Source organism: Physeter macrocephalus, chromosome 9, assembly GCF_002837175.3.
Source record: "Physeter macrocephalus isolate SW-GA chromosome 9, ASM283717v5, whole genome shotgun sequence".
NCBI lineage: Eukaryota > Metazoa > Chordata > Mammalia > Artiodactyla > Physeteridae > Physeter > Physeter macrocephalus.
Window position 1 is genome coordinate 23,783,464 of NC_041222.1, and position 16,811 is coordinate 23,800,274.

General features: G+C 37.4%; 1 protein-coding gene across 2 annotated transcripts in view; it reads left to right on the top strand.

The window, feature by feature from the left end:
• TEX10 (testis expressed 10) overlaps nucleotides 1–16,811 on the top strand; it is a 58,937-nt gene that overhangs the window by 35,171 nt on the left and 6,955 nt on the right. For both annotated transcript variants that reach the window (XM_024126127.2, XM_028493755.2), the window contains one exon: nucleotides 15,147–15,227. In XM_024126127.2, coding sequence (XP_023981895.1) covers nucleotides 15,147–15,227 — 81 coding nt within the window. The remainder of the gene's footprint in view (nucleotides 1–15,146; nucleotides 15,228–16,811) is intronic.

The following is a 16,811-nucleotide window of genomic DNA, read 5'->3' on the forward strand; positions in this document are numbered from 1 at the left end:
ACAGGCTCCGGACGCGCAGGCTCAGCGGCCATGGCCCACGGGCCCAGCCGCTCTGCGGCATGTGGGATCCTCCCAGACCGGGGCGCGAACCCGGTTCCCCTGCATCGGCAGGCGGACGCGCAACCACTGCGCCACCAGGGAAGCCCTCTCCTTAAATTTTTAAGTTCAACTTACAAATCTTATTTTTTAGGTAAATATAGTAAATTTAAGCAATCATTTTAAAGGGAGACTTTGATTATATTTTATTCCTTTTACAAACTATTTAAAATTTTAAAACTGTTTAAATAACTTAATATATTCACTATTCGTCAAGTAGTTCAGTTTTTTGACAAACCTTCACAAATGTTACAGTAAATCTTAAATATCTAATTTATATAAGTATGATAAATCCTAATATCTTTAAGTTTCGGTACTGTTTATAGTGAAATTCAAATTAAAACCACAAGTCTAAATTAATTATTGATATGTTTTAAATTGGAATTACAGGGCTGATCTTTTACCCTAATAGTCAAAATTGTCTTTTGTGTTACAAATATGTAAACTAAATATGTAAAAACATCCTAACTGTTAATACTAAGGATTTGAGTCTCTGAAAACATGTATCAGTTAATTTCTGTTGTTTATTTCTTCAGTTTCTTTCCTTGCATTGGAAAGGTACTTGCCCAGTGGCAATGCTTGTGTCATCCCAAATAATTTTGGTTTGAACCTTGCAAATTCTGAGGTTATGTTCTCTGCTGGCCAGTTTTCTTTTAATGATTCAGAAGGTTTCTGGTTAGGACACTGACTATATATTCTTTTCTTGTAACTCCTAATTGCTAGGCCATAAGCCTTTTTTTTTTTTTTTTTTTAAACCGCTTTGTCAGTGTTCTCAACAAAGTAGTCTCTAGAACCTACATCTGTTTTGTTGCTGTACCAATTGATTTTATTAAAATCAACTGATCTATTTACTACTTCTTTCATTCTGTTCCTGAATACTCTTCATGTTCTTCCTGTCCCTTAGGGCTATACCTTTTGTAGATGTTTAACACATTTCTCATGGTTTTGTTTGACTCTGATCATAATACTTAAGTCATGCCAATGACACTTTGTTCTTTTTATTATCCTGGTGCCTATATATATGAACATATATAGGCTTTCAAAAAATAGTGGATTTTAAAAAGTGAAAAATAATGAATTGGGTAGCCAACCTAATTATTTAATATCTGAAATTTTATATTAATCCATAGTAAGTGAAGAGAGCTAAGAAAGACTGAGATTGAGGCCTTGAATACTAGATTGGGAAGTTTAGGTTTGCCAACAGTAGTATTGGTAGTTGTTTTGTAGGACAGGCTGTTAAACTGTGTCATGCTGTATTGGAAAAACCATTGTATGAGGATAAGTGGGCCCCAGATTCCCGGCATAGATTTGTTAGTGTCTAGTTTGGTAACTTGGACAACTCCATTAATCTTTCTCTGACAATTACATTATCTGTGTAAAGCCAAGACACAATTGTCATGAAAATGTGATCAGTTATATTTCTGAGTGTACATTTGGCAAGAACATGTATTAAACTTCAAGGTTGCTGTCTTTGAAATGTTAAGACATACATTAGAAAAAATCTGAAAGTTTTGGTTTTAGTTTTTGAAATTCTTAAGTGAAGATTTCAGTTTTATTTTGGATAAAATTTGCCATATTTAAGTTGGCCTCTTCGTGTGAAATTATTTGAAATATATAGTTTTTGACAGCCTTAGTATAAAAATTTATTTTCTAATTTTTTTTTCGGAGTAGGTATTATCACAAAGTACAATTTAGAAGAATAGAAGGATAACAGTAAAAAGTGTTCCTCCATTCCCTATCTCCCAGCCATCCGTTTTCCCTCCCTAGTTTCTAAATGTAGTCTTTAAAAAAAAATTTTTATTGGAGTATAGTTGCTTTACAGTGTTGTGTTAGTTTCTGCTGTACAGTAAAGTGAATCAGTTATACGTATACATATATCCCCTCTTTTTTAGATTTCCTTCCCATTTAGGTCACCACAGAGCATTGAGTAGAGTTCCCTGTGCTATACAGTAGGTTCTCATTAGTTATCTAGTTTATACACAGTAGTGTATATATCTCAATCCCAGTCTCCCAATTCATCCCCCCCTCCCTCCCCCCTTGGTATCCCTAAGTTTGTTCTCTACATCCGTGTCTCTGTTTCTGCTTTGCCAATAAGTTCATCTGTACCATTTTTCTAGATTCCACATAAAGCAATATTATATATTTGTTTTTCTGACTTACTTCACTCTGTATGACAGTCTCTAGGTCTATCCATGTCTCTGTAAATGGCTCTATTTCATTCATTTTTATGGTTAAGTAATATTCCATTGTATACATGTACCACATCTTCTTTATCCATTCCTCTGTTGATGGACATTTAGGTTGCTTCCGTGTCCTGGCTATTGTAAATAGTGCTGCAGTGAACATTGGGGTGCATGTATCCTTTTGAATTATGGTTTTCTCCAGCTATATATGCCCAGGAGTGGTATTGCTGGGTCATATGGTAGTTCTATTCTTAGTTTTTTGAGGAACCCCCATATTGTTCTCCATAGTGGCTGTACCAATTTACATTCCCACCAATAGTGTGTAAGGGTTTCCTTCACATCCTCTCCAGCATTTATCGTTTCTAGGTTTTTTGATGATGGCCATTCTGACCGGTATTAGGTGATACCTCATCTAAATGTATTCTTTTAGGTAACTTCTGTGTCGTCACAAATGATTACATGTATTCTTTTGGTTTTCTCCTTTTATAGAAATAACATACTCTGTACACTGATTTGGATCTCGCAGTTTTCACTTAGTATATTTGCGATCATTTCTTCTGAAAGAATTGTATGACCTTGCTGTTAATGATGGGAATAGTAATTAACAGGGAAAGATCACAAAGGGAAAAGGAATCTCTAGACAGAGATACTGTTTCCAAATGGAGATGTCTATTCCAGAACCAATGAAAGGTTTTAAGGTTAATTTTATTTGTGATTTATAAAATTTTGAATGGTTTTAAAAGTTATTTTTAAACTAAGTTCTGAAGGATAATAATAAAACATTAATCTAGTTTAAGAAATAGAATGTTTTTCATTATTTTTGAAACCCCTGTGTGCTTTTCCCCTCTCCCTTTAGGGTAATATTGTCTTAAATTTTATCATACTCTTGTTCCTTTATAGTTTTACCATATTAGCATGTAACTCCAAACCATATTGTTTAGTTTTACATGTTATTGAACTTTTTAAAAGTGAAATCTTTTTTAGTAATTTCCTTTTTTTTCATTCAGTATACTCTCTAAGATACCCATGTTAATGTGTAAGCAGTTCATTCTTTTTCATTGCTGTGTAGCATTCCATTGTAATCAGATATCATGATTGATTGTTTTTCATAGTTTCAGTATTTTTATCATTCCATTTTTATCTCCACTTTTGGCATGTTAGCTTTGCCTCTTATGTTTTTAACCATTTGCTCTTCAAGTTAATACCTACCTTCTATACTGTACCGCTTCGTGCCATAATGTAGTGTGTAATGACGTGTGAGGTTATTCTTTTTTTGTTTCTCTGTATGTAATGTGTGTTTTTTTCTCTACATGCTTTTTTTTAACAAGTTTTAAAGATTTTTCCTTTTATCACAGTTTTTCCAGCAGTTTGATTATATTAATACCCTTTTTTTCAATGCTTTGAAATGTCAAATGAGTAATTTTGTTCTCTTTTATTTTTAAACTATTTGCAGAGACAACACAAAATTATATAATGTTACATTTATTTTAACCTACACTTCTTCCTTCATAAGGTTACTTGTCTAAACATTTCACTAACATTGTGCAGTTTTAAACTGAGAAAAAGAACAAAGTTGCAAGTGTGACAATTTATCAGGAATAGATTAAGTGACAGCTGTAACTAGAATCAGATTATTTTCATAGTTCCAGGAAGTGTATAATTTACAAAATACGTTTTAATGATGTTAAGAAGATAGCAGGAGGAATTATTTGCTTAGTCAAATAATTTCTTTCACTTAGTAATATTTATTTAAGGTTCCTCCATGTGTTTTCATGACTTCATAGCTCATTTCCTTTTAGCACTGAATAATATTCCATTGTCTGGTTATATCAGTTTATCCATTTACCTACTGAAGGACATCTTGATTACTTTCAAATTTTGGCAGTTGTGAATAAAGCTGCTATAAATATCTGTGTGTAGGTTTTTGTGTAGACATAAGGTTTCAACTCCTTTGGTTAAATACTAAGGAGAGCAGTTGCTGGATCATATGGTAAGAGTGTATTTAATATTGTAAAAAACCACCAAACATATTTCCAAAGTGCTGTACCATTTTGTATTTCCACCAGCAGTAAATGAGAATTTCTGTTGCCCCACATCCTTGCTAGTATTTGGTATTGTCAGTGTTCCAGATTTTGGTCATTCTGATAGGTGTGTAGTGGTATCTCATAATTGTTTTAATTTGCATTTCCCTGATAACATATGATGTGGAGTATTTTTTCATATGCTTATTTGCCATGTGTCTTTGGTGAGGTGTCTGTTATGGTCTTTGGCTGATTTTAAAATTAGGTTATTTTCTTATTGTTGGATTTTAAGAGTTCTTTGAATATTTTGGATTTTCTCCTAATTTGTGGCTTATCTTTTCAGACTCTTGACATTGTCTTTCACAAAACAAAAGTTTTTAATTTTAATGACATCCAACTTATCACTTATTCATGCATTGTGCCTTTAGTGTTGTATCTAAAAAGTCATCATACTCAGGGTCATCTACATTTTTCCTCCTGTGTTATCTTCTAAGAGTTTTATAATTTTGCGTTTTACATTTAGGTCTGTTGGGATCCATTTTGAGTTAATTTTTGTGAAGGGTTGAAGGGGTTGAAGATCTGTGTCTAGATTCATTTTTTTTTTTTTCATTTGGATGTCCAGTTATTGCAGCACCATTTGTTGAAAAGACAATCTTTGCTCCATTGTCAAAGATCAGTTGACTATATGGGTCTCTTTCTGTTTCATGTATTTATTTGTCCTTTTGCCAGTAGCACACTTTTGATTACTGTAGCTTTATAGTAATTTTTGAAATTGGTTAGTGTCAGTCCTTCAAATTGTTCTTCTCCTTCAATATATGTTGGCTATTCTGGGTCTTTTGCCTCTTTGTATAAACTTTAGAATTAGTTCATGGTTCTCCACAAGATGACTTGGTAAGATTTTGGTTGGATTTATGTTGAATGTATAGATCATGTTGGGAAGAACTGACATCTTGACAATATTGAGTCTTCCTATCCATGAACATGGAATATCCTCCATTTATTTAGTTCTCTGATTTTGTTCATCAGAGTTTTTTAGTTTTCTTCATATAGACCTTATATATATTTTATTAGATTTATACCTAAATATTTCATTTTTGGGGGGTGTGCTAATGTAAATTGTATTATGTTTTTAATTTCAAATTCCGTTTGTTCATTGATGATATTTAGGGAAGCGGTTTGACTTTTATATATTAATGTTGTATCCTGCAACCTTGCTATAATTGCTTATTAGTTCCAGGATTTTTTTCTGTTGATTGTTTCAGATTTTCTACAAAGATGACCATGTGATCTGTGAACAAAGACCATCCAATGAATTTTAAATTTTAGATAATGGGTTTTTTTTTTTTAACATCTTTATTGGAGTATAATTGCTTTACAATGGTGTGTTGGTTTCTACTTTATAATAAAGTGAATCAGTTATACATATATCCCCATATCTCTTCCGTCTTGCATCTCCTTCCCTCCCATCCTCCCTATCCCACCCCCTAGGTGGTCACAGAGCACCGAGTTGATCTCCCTGTGCTATGCAGCTGCTTCCCACTAGCTATCTGTTTTACATTTGGTAGTGTATATATGTCCATGCCACTCTGTCACTTTGTCCCAGCTTACCCTTCCTCCTCTCCATATCCTCAAGTGTATTCTCTAGTAGGTCTGTGTCTGATAATGGGTTTTTTAATCTCAACTTTTTTGGTTCATCTTCTGTTTCTCTTATATTCATTTTTCTTTAGCTACTTGAATATATTTATAATCGTTGTTTTAAAGTTCTTGCCTGCTAATTCTGTCATCTCTTTTGATTGCTTTTTCCCCTGGTTATGTGGCACATTTTCATGTTTTTAGCATGTCTAGTAGGTTTGTTGTTTTTTTTTTTTTTTTTTTTTTGCGGTACGCGGGCCTCTCGCTGTTGTGGCCTCTCCTGTTGCAGAGCTCTGGACGTGCAGGCTTAGCGGCCATGGCTCACGGGCCCAGCCGCTCCGCGGCATGTAGGATCTTCCCGGACCGGGGCATGAACCCATGTACCCTGCATCGGCAGGCGGATTCTCAACCACTGCGCCCATATCTCTTCCATCTTGCATCTCCCTCCCTCCCATCCTCCCTATCCCACCCCCTAGGTGGTCACAGAGCACCGAGTTGATCTCCCTGTGCTATGCAGCTGCTTCCCACTAGCTATCTGTTTTACATTTGGTAGTGTATATATGTCCATGCCACTCTGTCACTTTGTCCCAGCTTACCCTTCCTCCTCTCCATATCCTCAAGTGTATTCTCTAGTAGGTCTGTGTCTGATAATGGGTTTTTTAATCTCAACTTTTTTGGTTCATCTTCTGTTTCTCTTATATTCATTTTTCTTTAGCTACTTGAATATATTTATAATCGTTGTTTTAAAGTTCTTGCCTGCTAATTCTGTCATCTCTTTTGATTGCTTTTTCCCCTGGTTATGTGGCACATTTTCATGTTTTTAGCATGTCTAGTAGGTTTGTTGTTTTTTTTTTTTTTTTTTTTTTTGCGGTACGCGGGCCTCTCGCTGTTGTGGCCTCTCCTGTTGCAGAGCTCTGGACGTGCAGGCTTAGCGGCCATGGCTCACGGGCCCAGCCGCTCCGCGGCATGTAGGATCTTCCCGGACCGGGGCATGAACCCATGTACCCTGCATCGGCAGGCGGATTCTCAACCACTGCGCCACCAGGGTAGCCCCAGATTTTGTTGTTTTTTAAAGAGTGTTTTGCTTTGTTCTGGCAGGCAGTCAAGTTACTTGATTTATCACCTTTATCCTTTAGGGTCTTGTTTTTAAATTTTGTTGGGATGGTTTATTAGAGCAAGTAACCTTTAGTAAGGCAAGGATCAGCAAACTACAGCCTGTAGGCCAAATCTTGGTGGCCCTATTTTTGTGCCATCCTTGAGCTAAGAGCAGGGTTTACTTTTTTTTTTTTTTAATATTTATTTATTTATAGGCTGTGCCGGGTCTTAGTTGTGGCATGCAGGATCTTTTTTAGTTGCGGCATGTGGACTTCTTAGTTGTGGCAGGCGAACTCTTAGTTGTGGCATGCATGCAGGATCTAGTTCCCTGACCAGGGATTGAACCCAGGCCTCTTGCATTAGGAGTGTGGAGTCTTACCCACTGGACCACCAGGGAAGTCCCTGTTTACATTTTTTTGACAGTTGTTAAAACAGAAAAAAACCCAAGAATACGTGGCAGAATCTGTGACCTGCAAAGCCTAAAATATTTACTCTTTGGCCTTTTACACAAAAAGTTTGCTAACTCCTGCCCTAGTGCTAACTTAGCTCTACTATTAATAGGTTCTCTTTCTGAGTATCATCTGAATGACCTGGTTGTTTTGTGAAGACATTCCATGCTGGCTGGTTAGAACTCAAACATCCCTCTTCCCTGTTTGAGCTTTGCGAATTCTTTTGCTCACAACTCTGCTGCTTCTTTGGCCATGTGGAATTTCATCACCTTATGCATGTACAGCTTTTTATTCATCAACATATCTGAGGAGACTGGAGCTGTCTCTCAGGCAAAGAGGATAAGAATTTGGCTTTGTCAAATGGCCTCTCTTGGAGGATATAGAATCCATTCAACCTTTTGACCATCTTGCTGAGCTGAATTGAGAAAATAGGAGACTCAAGAGGCCTCTGAGGGGCCTGATCCCCTCCAGCATTTCCCAAATTCTTAAGGTGCAAAAGCAGAGGGGCTTAAAAGCTAAGCCAGTAACCTCTGTGACTCATGGTCCTAAGGAAACAATGATTAGTTTAAGTTGCTGGCCTGGAAGTGGGTTGGGTCTTCAGTGTACACATAAGCTCTCATTGCAGACTCTTTTTTTTCTTTTTATTTATTTATTTTTGGCTGCATTGGGTCTTTGTTGCTGTGTGTGGACTTTCTCTAGTTGCAGCGAGTGGGGGCTACTCTTTGTTGTGGTGCACGGGCTTCTCATTGCGGTGGCTTCTCTTGTTGTGGAGCACGGGCTCTAGGCACTTGGGCTTCAGTAGTTGTGGCTCTAGAGAGTAGACTAAGTAGTCGAGGCACACGGGCTTAGTTGCTCTGCGGCATATGGAATCTTCCCGGACCAGGGATTGAACCCGTGTCCCCTGCATTGGCAGGCGGGTTTTTAACCACTGCGCCACCAGGGGAGCCCCTCATTGCAGACTGTTAAAGGCTGTACATTAGTAATGGGGACACACATACATAACATGAATATAGATTAAAGGAGAATTTCACGAAACAATTGCTGAGGACCTCTGAAAACATTGAAAACCATAAAACATTACTGAGAGATATTAAAGATGACCTAAATACATGCAGGGATATATAATGTTCCTGGATTGGGAGACTCCAATATTGTACAAATAATAGCTCTCTCTAAATTAATCTATAGTATAGATAGATTCATGTAATCCAGATCAAAGTCAGAGCAAATGTTTTTGTGGAAATTGGAAAGGTGATTCTAAAATTTATATTGAAATACAGAGGAACAAGAATAACAAGAAAGTGTTGAATAAAAATAAAGCCAGAGGGCTTGTACTATCAAATATCTATTACAAAGCCATGGTAATTAAGCAGTTGGGATAATAGGAAAAAAGCAAGTGGGGCACAAAAGGACTCTTAACACAAACATGCTTCCAATACTAGGGAACCCTTGGGTGGTCTTTAGAGGCAGCTTGGTTGAAGTGAGTTTGTTTCCCCCCACAAAGCATGTAGGTAAAGAAATACTGGGGTGAGGAAAGAGCCCCAGAATAGAGGCAGGTTGTCTATCTCTTTCTTACCGTTTTTATTATTCATTGATAATAGTTGAGACATGGCCAACAGGGGAAAGGTAAAATGTAATCTGCCAAAGGTAAATTTGACGACACTTTCTTAGAACAATTGAGCCCTGTTTTGTAGTGTGAGTATATGAAATTTTCATTCTGTAAATATATTCTGTGATGTAATTTTATTGGTAAGTGAAAGAATCTCTAAATCTGAATTTTAGTATTTTAATAATTATAATTTCTTTCTTTTACTTGCTCTTTTTAACATTTTAATATAGCAATAAAATGATTTTATAAAAAGTGTTAGGTGCATGACATTTCTGTTTATTTCCTGATAAAATTAGGTAGAAAATACTTCAATGTAGAAATTAAATGTACAGAACCTTCTTAAGAAAAATGAAGTTTTATATTTTTAAAAAACCCTTAATTTCCACATTGTACTAAGTTAGCATGCCTGTTCTGGGATTGTGCAGTGTGAGGTCAGGGTTCTGAAGTATGCAAGTTTTTGTTAACACTGTAATTGCAGAAGTGAGGATTGCCTGTATTTGTGTATGTTTATGTGTGTGTATACATCTATGTGTTTATATTTTTATTTACTTTTACTTTGAAACATTTTCAAACTTAGAGAAAAATTATAACTACAGGACAAAGAACTTCTGTTTTCTTAGACTATTTGACAGAATGCCTGTACCTCATACTTCAGCATACAGGCATACTTTGTTTTAAAGCACTTTGCAGATACTCTGTTTTTTTACAAACTGAAGATTTGTGTCAACCCTGCATCGAGGATGTCTGTTGGTGTTCATTTTTCCAACAGCATTTGTACACTTCATGTCTCTGTGTCACATTTTGGTAATTTTTGCAATATTTCAAACTTTTTCATTGTTACTATATTTCTTATGGTGATCTGTGATCAGTGATCTTTTTTTTTTTTTTTTTTTTTTTTTTGCGGTACGCGGGCCTCTCACTGCTGTGGCCTCTCCCGTTGCGGAGCACAGGCTCCGGACGCACAGGCTCAGCGGCCATGGTCCACGGGCCCAGCTGCTCTGCGGCATGTGGGATCTTCCTGGACCAGGGCACGAACCCGTGTCCCCTGCATCGGCAGGCGGACTCTCAACCACTGCGCCACCAGGGAAGCCCTGATCATTGATCTTTGACATTACTATTGTAGTTGTTTTGGGGCATCATGAACCATGCCCACATGAGACGGTGAACTTTAATAAATGTGTGTGTTCTGACTGCTCCACCAACCAGCCATCCCTCATCTCTCTCCCTGTTCCCTGAGACACAACAATACTGCCATTAGGCCAATTAATAACCCTACAATGGCCTATAGGTGTGTTCGAGTGAAAGGAAGAGTTGCACAACTCTTACTTTAAATCAAAAGCTAGAAATGATTATAAGCTTAGTGAGTAAGGCATGTTGAAAGCCAAGATAAGCTGAAAACTAGACCTCTCTGCCAGTTAGCCAAGTTGTGAATGCAAAAGAAAAGTTCTTGAAATTTAAAGTGCTATTTCAGTGAACACAGGAATAAGAAAGTGAAACAGCCTGTTGATGACATGGAGAAAGTTTGAGTGGTCTGGATAGAATATCAGACCACCTACAACATTCCCTTAAGCCAAATCTAGAGCAAAGCCCTAACTCTCTTTGATTCTATGAAGGCTGAGAGAGGTGAGGAAGCTGCAGAAGAAAAGTTTGAAGGTAGCTGAGGTTGGTTCATAAGGTTTAAGGAAAAGAGCTGTCTGCATAACATTAAAAGTGCAAGATGAAGGAGCTGATGGAGAAGTTGCAGCAAATTATCCAGAAGATCTAGCTAAGATATTATTGAAGGTGGCTACACTAAACAGCAGGTTTTCATTATAGACAAAACAGCTTTATATTGGAAGAAGTTGCCATCTAGGACTTTCATAGCTAGAGAGGAGAAGTCAGTGCCTGGTTTCGAAGCTTCAGAGGTCATGCTGACTTGTTAGGGGCTAATGCAGCTGGTAACTTTAAGTTGAAGCCAACACTCATTTACTGTTCTGGAAATCCTAGTGCCCTTAAGAATTATAGACTTCTCTGCTGGTGCAGTGGTTAAGAATCCGCCTGCCAATGCAGGGGACATGGGTTCGAGCCCTGGTCCGGGAAGATCCCACATGCCGCGGAGCAACTAAGCCCATATGCCACAACTACTGAGCCTGCGCTCTGGAGCCTGTGCTCTGCGACGAGAGAAGACTGCACACCGCAGTGAAGAGTAGCCCCTGTTTGCTGCAATTAGAGAAAGCTTGTGTGCAGCAATGAAGACCCAACGCAGCCAAAAATAAAATACAAATAAATAAATTTTTTTTAAAAAGAGAAGTGAGCAGAAAAAAAACAGTTTTTTTTAAAAAAAGAAATTATGCTAAATCGTCTCTGCTTGTGTTCTGTAAATGAAACAACAAAGCCTGGATGACAGCACATCTGTTTACAACATGGTTTACTGATTATTTTAAGCCCACTGTTGATATCTTCTGCACAGAAAAAAAGATTACTTTCAAAATACTACTACTCATTGACAATGCACCTGGTCACCCTAGAACTCTCATGGAGATGTACAACGAGATTATTGTTTTTTTCATGCCTGCTCACACACATCCATTCTGCAGTCCATGGATCAAGGAGTCATTTAGACCTTCAAGTCGTATTATATAAGAAACACATTTCGTAGAGCTATAGCTGCCATAGATAGTGATTCCTCTGATGGATCTGAGCGAAGTAAATTGGAAACTTTCTGGAAAGGATTCATCATTCTAGATGCCATTAAGATCATTCGTGATTCATGGCAAGAGGTCAAAATATCAGCATTAAGAGGAGTTTGGAAGAAGTTGATCCCAACCCTCATTATTTTGAGGGGTATTCAAGACTTCAGTGGAGGAAATAACTGCAGATGTGGTGGCAATAGCAAGAGAACTAGAATTAGAAGTGGAGCCTGAAGATGTGACTTTTATTGTAGATATCTCATGATAAAACTTTTAATGGATGAGGAGTTGCTTCTAATGGATAAGCAGAGAAAGTTGTTTCTTGAGATGGAATCTACTCCTGGTGAAGATGTGAAGACTGTTGAAATGACAGCAAAGGATTTAGAATATGACATAAACTTAGTTGATACAGCAGTGACAGGGTTTGAGAAGATTGACTCTAATTTTGAAAGAAGTTCCATTTTGGGTAAAGTGCTGTTGGAAGGAAGAGTCAATCTATGTGGCAAATTTTATTGTTGTATTATTTTAAAAGAAATGTCCACAGCCACCTCAGCCTTCAGTAGTCACCACCACCCTGATCAGTCAGTAGCCATCACCATCAAGGCAGGACCCTCCACTATCACAAAGATTATGACTCACTGAAGGCTCAGATGATGGTTAGCATTTTTTAGCAATGGAATATTTTAAAATTAAGATATGTACATTGTTTTTATAGACAATGCTCTTGTACATGAAATGGACTACAGTGTAGTATAAACATATCTTTTAAATGCACTGGGAAACCAAAAAATTTGTGTAACTCGCTTTATTGTGATATTTGCTTTATTGCTATATTTATATTGTCGCGGTGGTCTGGAACCGAACCCACAATATCTGGGGTATGCCTGTATTTGTCTTGAACAAGACCATTCCATTATGTAAACACAATATAGTCATCAGAATCAGGAAATTAACATTGGTATATTACTGTCATCTAATCCTCAGACTTTACTCATGTTTTGCCAGTTGTCCCAATAATGTACTTTAAAGGGTCCATCTGAAATGATTCATTGCATTTAGTTGTAATGTCTGGTTAGTCTCTTTCAATATCTGGAATAGTTCCTCAGTCTTTCCTTGTCTTTCCTTGATGTTGACACTTTTGAAGAACACAGGACGGTTATTTTGTAAAATTTCTCTCAATTCAGGTTTAATTTATTTTCTCATGGTTAGATCAGGTTATACAAATTTGGCAGGACTACGACATGAGTGATGCTGTGCTTTTCTGATTGCATCCTGTCAAGTGGTGCATGGTTTTGATTTGTCCCATTAGATGTTCACTTTGATCACTTGAGTAAGTGGTATCTGTCCACGTTCTCCACTCTTTACTTCTTCCCCTTTGTTATTAATAATATTTTATGAGGAGATACTTTGAAACAATGTAAATATCCCATTCCGTTTTGGTCTTCGAATTTATTCATTTATTTATTTTTGTTAGTATGGTTTCCTGTATTTTCCAGTGGGTTAAAATTCCTTACTATCCTTATTAATTTTGATACTCTCATATTTGCCATGGTTACCTCCTGAAAGCTGGCTTCTTTGTTCTTTTGATACATCCTCATTTTTCTCTGAGTACAGTTGACCCTTGAACAGCATAGATTTGAACTGTGCAGGCCCACTTATTTGGAGATTTATTTCAGTAGTAAATACTACAGTACTACATGACGCATGGTTGGTTGAATCTGCAGATACGAGGAACCTCAGATACGGAGGGGCCGACTATGAAGTGATATACGCAGATTTTCGATTGCATCGGTGTCGGCACCCCTACCCACTCCCCCCTACATTGTTCAAGGGTCAGCTTACTTCCTTACTTTCTTGTACCACAAATTGCTTCAGATTCATGTTGTATTTTCCCTGTCCCAGCCCTGCAATCAGGTATTTCTTTAAGAAGCCCAGTTTTCCTTTAAGTGGAGAATGGATTTTAGAAACCAACTTCTGGACTCTTAAGTGTGGTCATTGCTATTAGATGTTGCTGTTCCCATGCCCTATCAGTGAACAGAAATCAGGAACGCAACACCCCTGGGTTCATTCTAGCTGTCTCCTTTTTCCTCTTGTACCTGCCTTTTCTGATGGTGAGAAACCTGATTTCCATTTTGCTTAATATATTTACCTACTTGCCATCAGTTACTTTGCCTGTAATCAGTCTCCTTTTGGCACCACCCCTTTCCCATGCAGGCATCTTCCTTATCGCATTTGAACTCCAACTCTTGGGGACAGTGTGCCTCCATTTGTTAATGGGTAGCCTGCTCTGGGCCACTGAAGCTCTCCCACCCACTCTGGTGATGTCTGGCTTCGCCTCATGCAGTGTCTTTAGAACTGAATTGTTCAGGAAGGGGAGGGGAGGCAGAAGGGAAGGGATTGAGTGATCATTTATTATTGAATGGGCCTTTCAAATATGATTTATCATTTATGAGTGAAAATATTCATTACACTCATTTTGAAGTAGAAATATGGCATTGGAAATATGTTGTTTCCATTCTTACCTATAGGTTTAAAAGATAAGACAATTGCCATGTGAAAACTCTGGGTGGTCACTCTATAAAAAGAGGTTTTATAGAGACATAATGCATAGAGCTGTTGATTTTTTGAGAATTGACGGTCCTCTTGAATTTATCTTGACTGTTCATTCTCTTCCTAGAGTGATATTCTTTCCACTAGTCTTATCTTTGTCTTTCCGTGGGATTTTTCTGCATACTTGATTTTTGGTACTGAATTCCATCAGCTTCTGGGGTTGTGTTGTGATTCTTTGAAGGACTTGATGCTGTCCTTCCCTCTTGTTTTCTTGAGAACTTAGAAAATGAAAAATACTAGAGATTTGATTCCCACCTCATTCATATTTTTCTTCTTTTCCTATAGACTATTTTCCTTTTACCTTTAGGGAATAAGAGGCAGCATTATAATTAATTTGAGCATGGTATTGGTATTTTCTGAATTATAAGTTTTTTTCAGTGTTGTATTTTTCCACCAAATGGGAGAAGGGCTTTTGTCTGCCCTTTGTTCATGTCACTGAGATCTCCTATTGTAGCACTTACTTAATAGAAATGTAGTCTCTGCCTTGGTAGATTGTAAGCTCCTTGAGGGCTGTGAGACAGAAGAGTTTCTCTTTCTTTCATTCCTATGCATAGCACCTAATAGGCCTAGCTCAGTGCTCAGTAAATGTTTAATAAATGAATTATTTGGAAAACTGGACCATTTATATGAGGCTTGATTGTTTGACATTTGCATCTTTAAAGTCACTTTTTGTTAAGTTTCCTTTTAATATATAGAGCAAGTAGATTTTTTAAAAAAACTATTGAACTTGTTTCTGACTTAAAATGTTCTGATTTGGTATTGGTTTTCTCCTTTTCTGACAGACAGTTTGTCACAATTTATTGGTTATCCCTGCCCGAAGCCAAAGCTTTGACATCCTGCAAAGTGCCATCAGTAAGCATTTGGTAAATATACTTAAAATTTTTTTCTGTTACACAAAAGCATAGAGATTTGGTTAAGATTGAGTTTGCCATAACCAAGGAGAGAGTGAGTGTCCAGAAGTCTAAGCTTAATAATTTCATGATGCTGTGCTGAGAACTGAGAAATCTTGGTGTTTTTCCTGGCTGTTATTAATTAATTCTGTGACCTTGGGAAAATCTCCTCTTTTGCCAGGACCTTACTTTTTACATCTGAGCAATGAAAAACCTCTTATACCTCAGGTCCTTCTGACTTAAAATGCTTTAATTAACATGTGCCAGGTGTCATTGTGTTGGGAATCCAGCATCCATACTGGGGTTCAGTTTCCACCCAGAAGGTTTGGGGTGTAAAGTAGGGATGTCACCTCACAGGCTCAAGGCCTGGTCACTGGAAGCAGTGAGCTCAGCCATGAAACTGACTTGTCTTTTGGCCAGTGAGTGTCTCTCGTTCCCATTGGCATTAAATTCTCATTAGGTATGCCTGGGTTTTGCTTTTAACTTCCTCCAACATTTACACTTTGCCCTTTGGCTTTTTAGTGTAATGATGTGTTACAGTGCAAGGGGACTGTAAGGGGGGACTCCAAAACTTTATCTTCCAGGGACCCTCACTTGTTTGGATAATTTTATAGCCGTATCTACACCTCCTTTTCTTTACTTCCCTCAAGTTGGAAGACTACTGCTTTGAATCCTCAGTACTCTCTTGTCTCCCTGCTATCAAACTTCTAATCCTTATACACTGTGTCTCCAAAGATCCCCATCTTTTTTCTTTTCTTTTCTTTTTTTTTTACTTCCACTCCAGAAATTTATGCCCTTTGACTACATTCACTATTCTAGTAAAAGATCAACATTCCAGTGTTGATCTGGCCACTTTCTTCAGACAGCCTGGGTAAAGGTTAAGACCTCAGAACCTGCAGAGTTTATGATAACTCAGCAGTAGTTTGCAGGAGATTTAAACCATGTATACATGCAGTTACAAGTTAAGAGTCCACCTTAATGACAATTTATACAGTAGAGTCCAGGTGAGTTAGCATACCATGATGTCCCTTATCTGGGTTTTGGGACAGTGAAGCAGTCAAGTGTAAGTATAGTATTATCTTACTCCAGTATAGGTATTTTCCTTAGTTATGTCTGATTGACTGGTTAAATCAAAGGGCAGGGGAAGGATAATTGTAAAAGGAACTGTGGTTTGTACATTTAATTACCTGGGGTGGGGGTGGTGCCAGATATTAGAGTTTTCCGGTCTGAATAATCTGAAGATCATGTAAATGTGATTGCTGGTATCAAGATCTTCTTTGGATGCATGAAATAATCCTTTTAAATAATAGTATTTCCATCAGTAGAAACTGTAACATCTAGAAAATGTTAGGAGACTTTGTCACGAAGGGGAGGCAGTGGATTGGGTTAATAGTATTTCTTGAGTGCGTATTTTCAAAGTCATTTAACATAGCAAGTAAATTCTGAAAGGAAAACAGGATCTTAGGTATGGTTGGTGGCATGGCATGTATTACATATATATAAGTTTTCACTAGTAGTGATGAAAGGTTAACTCTCCAGATAATGGTGTTTGGTTTT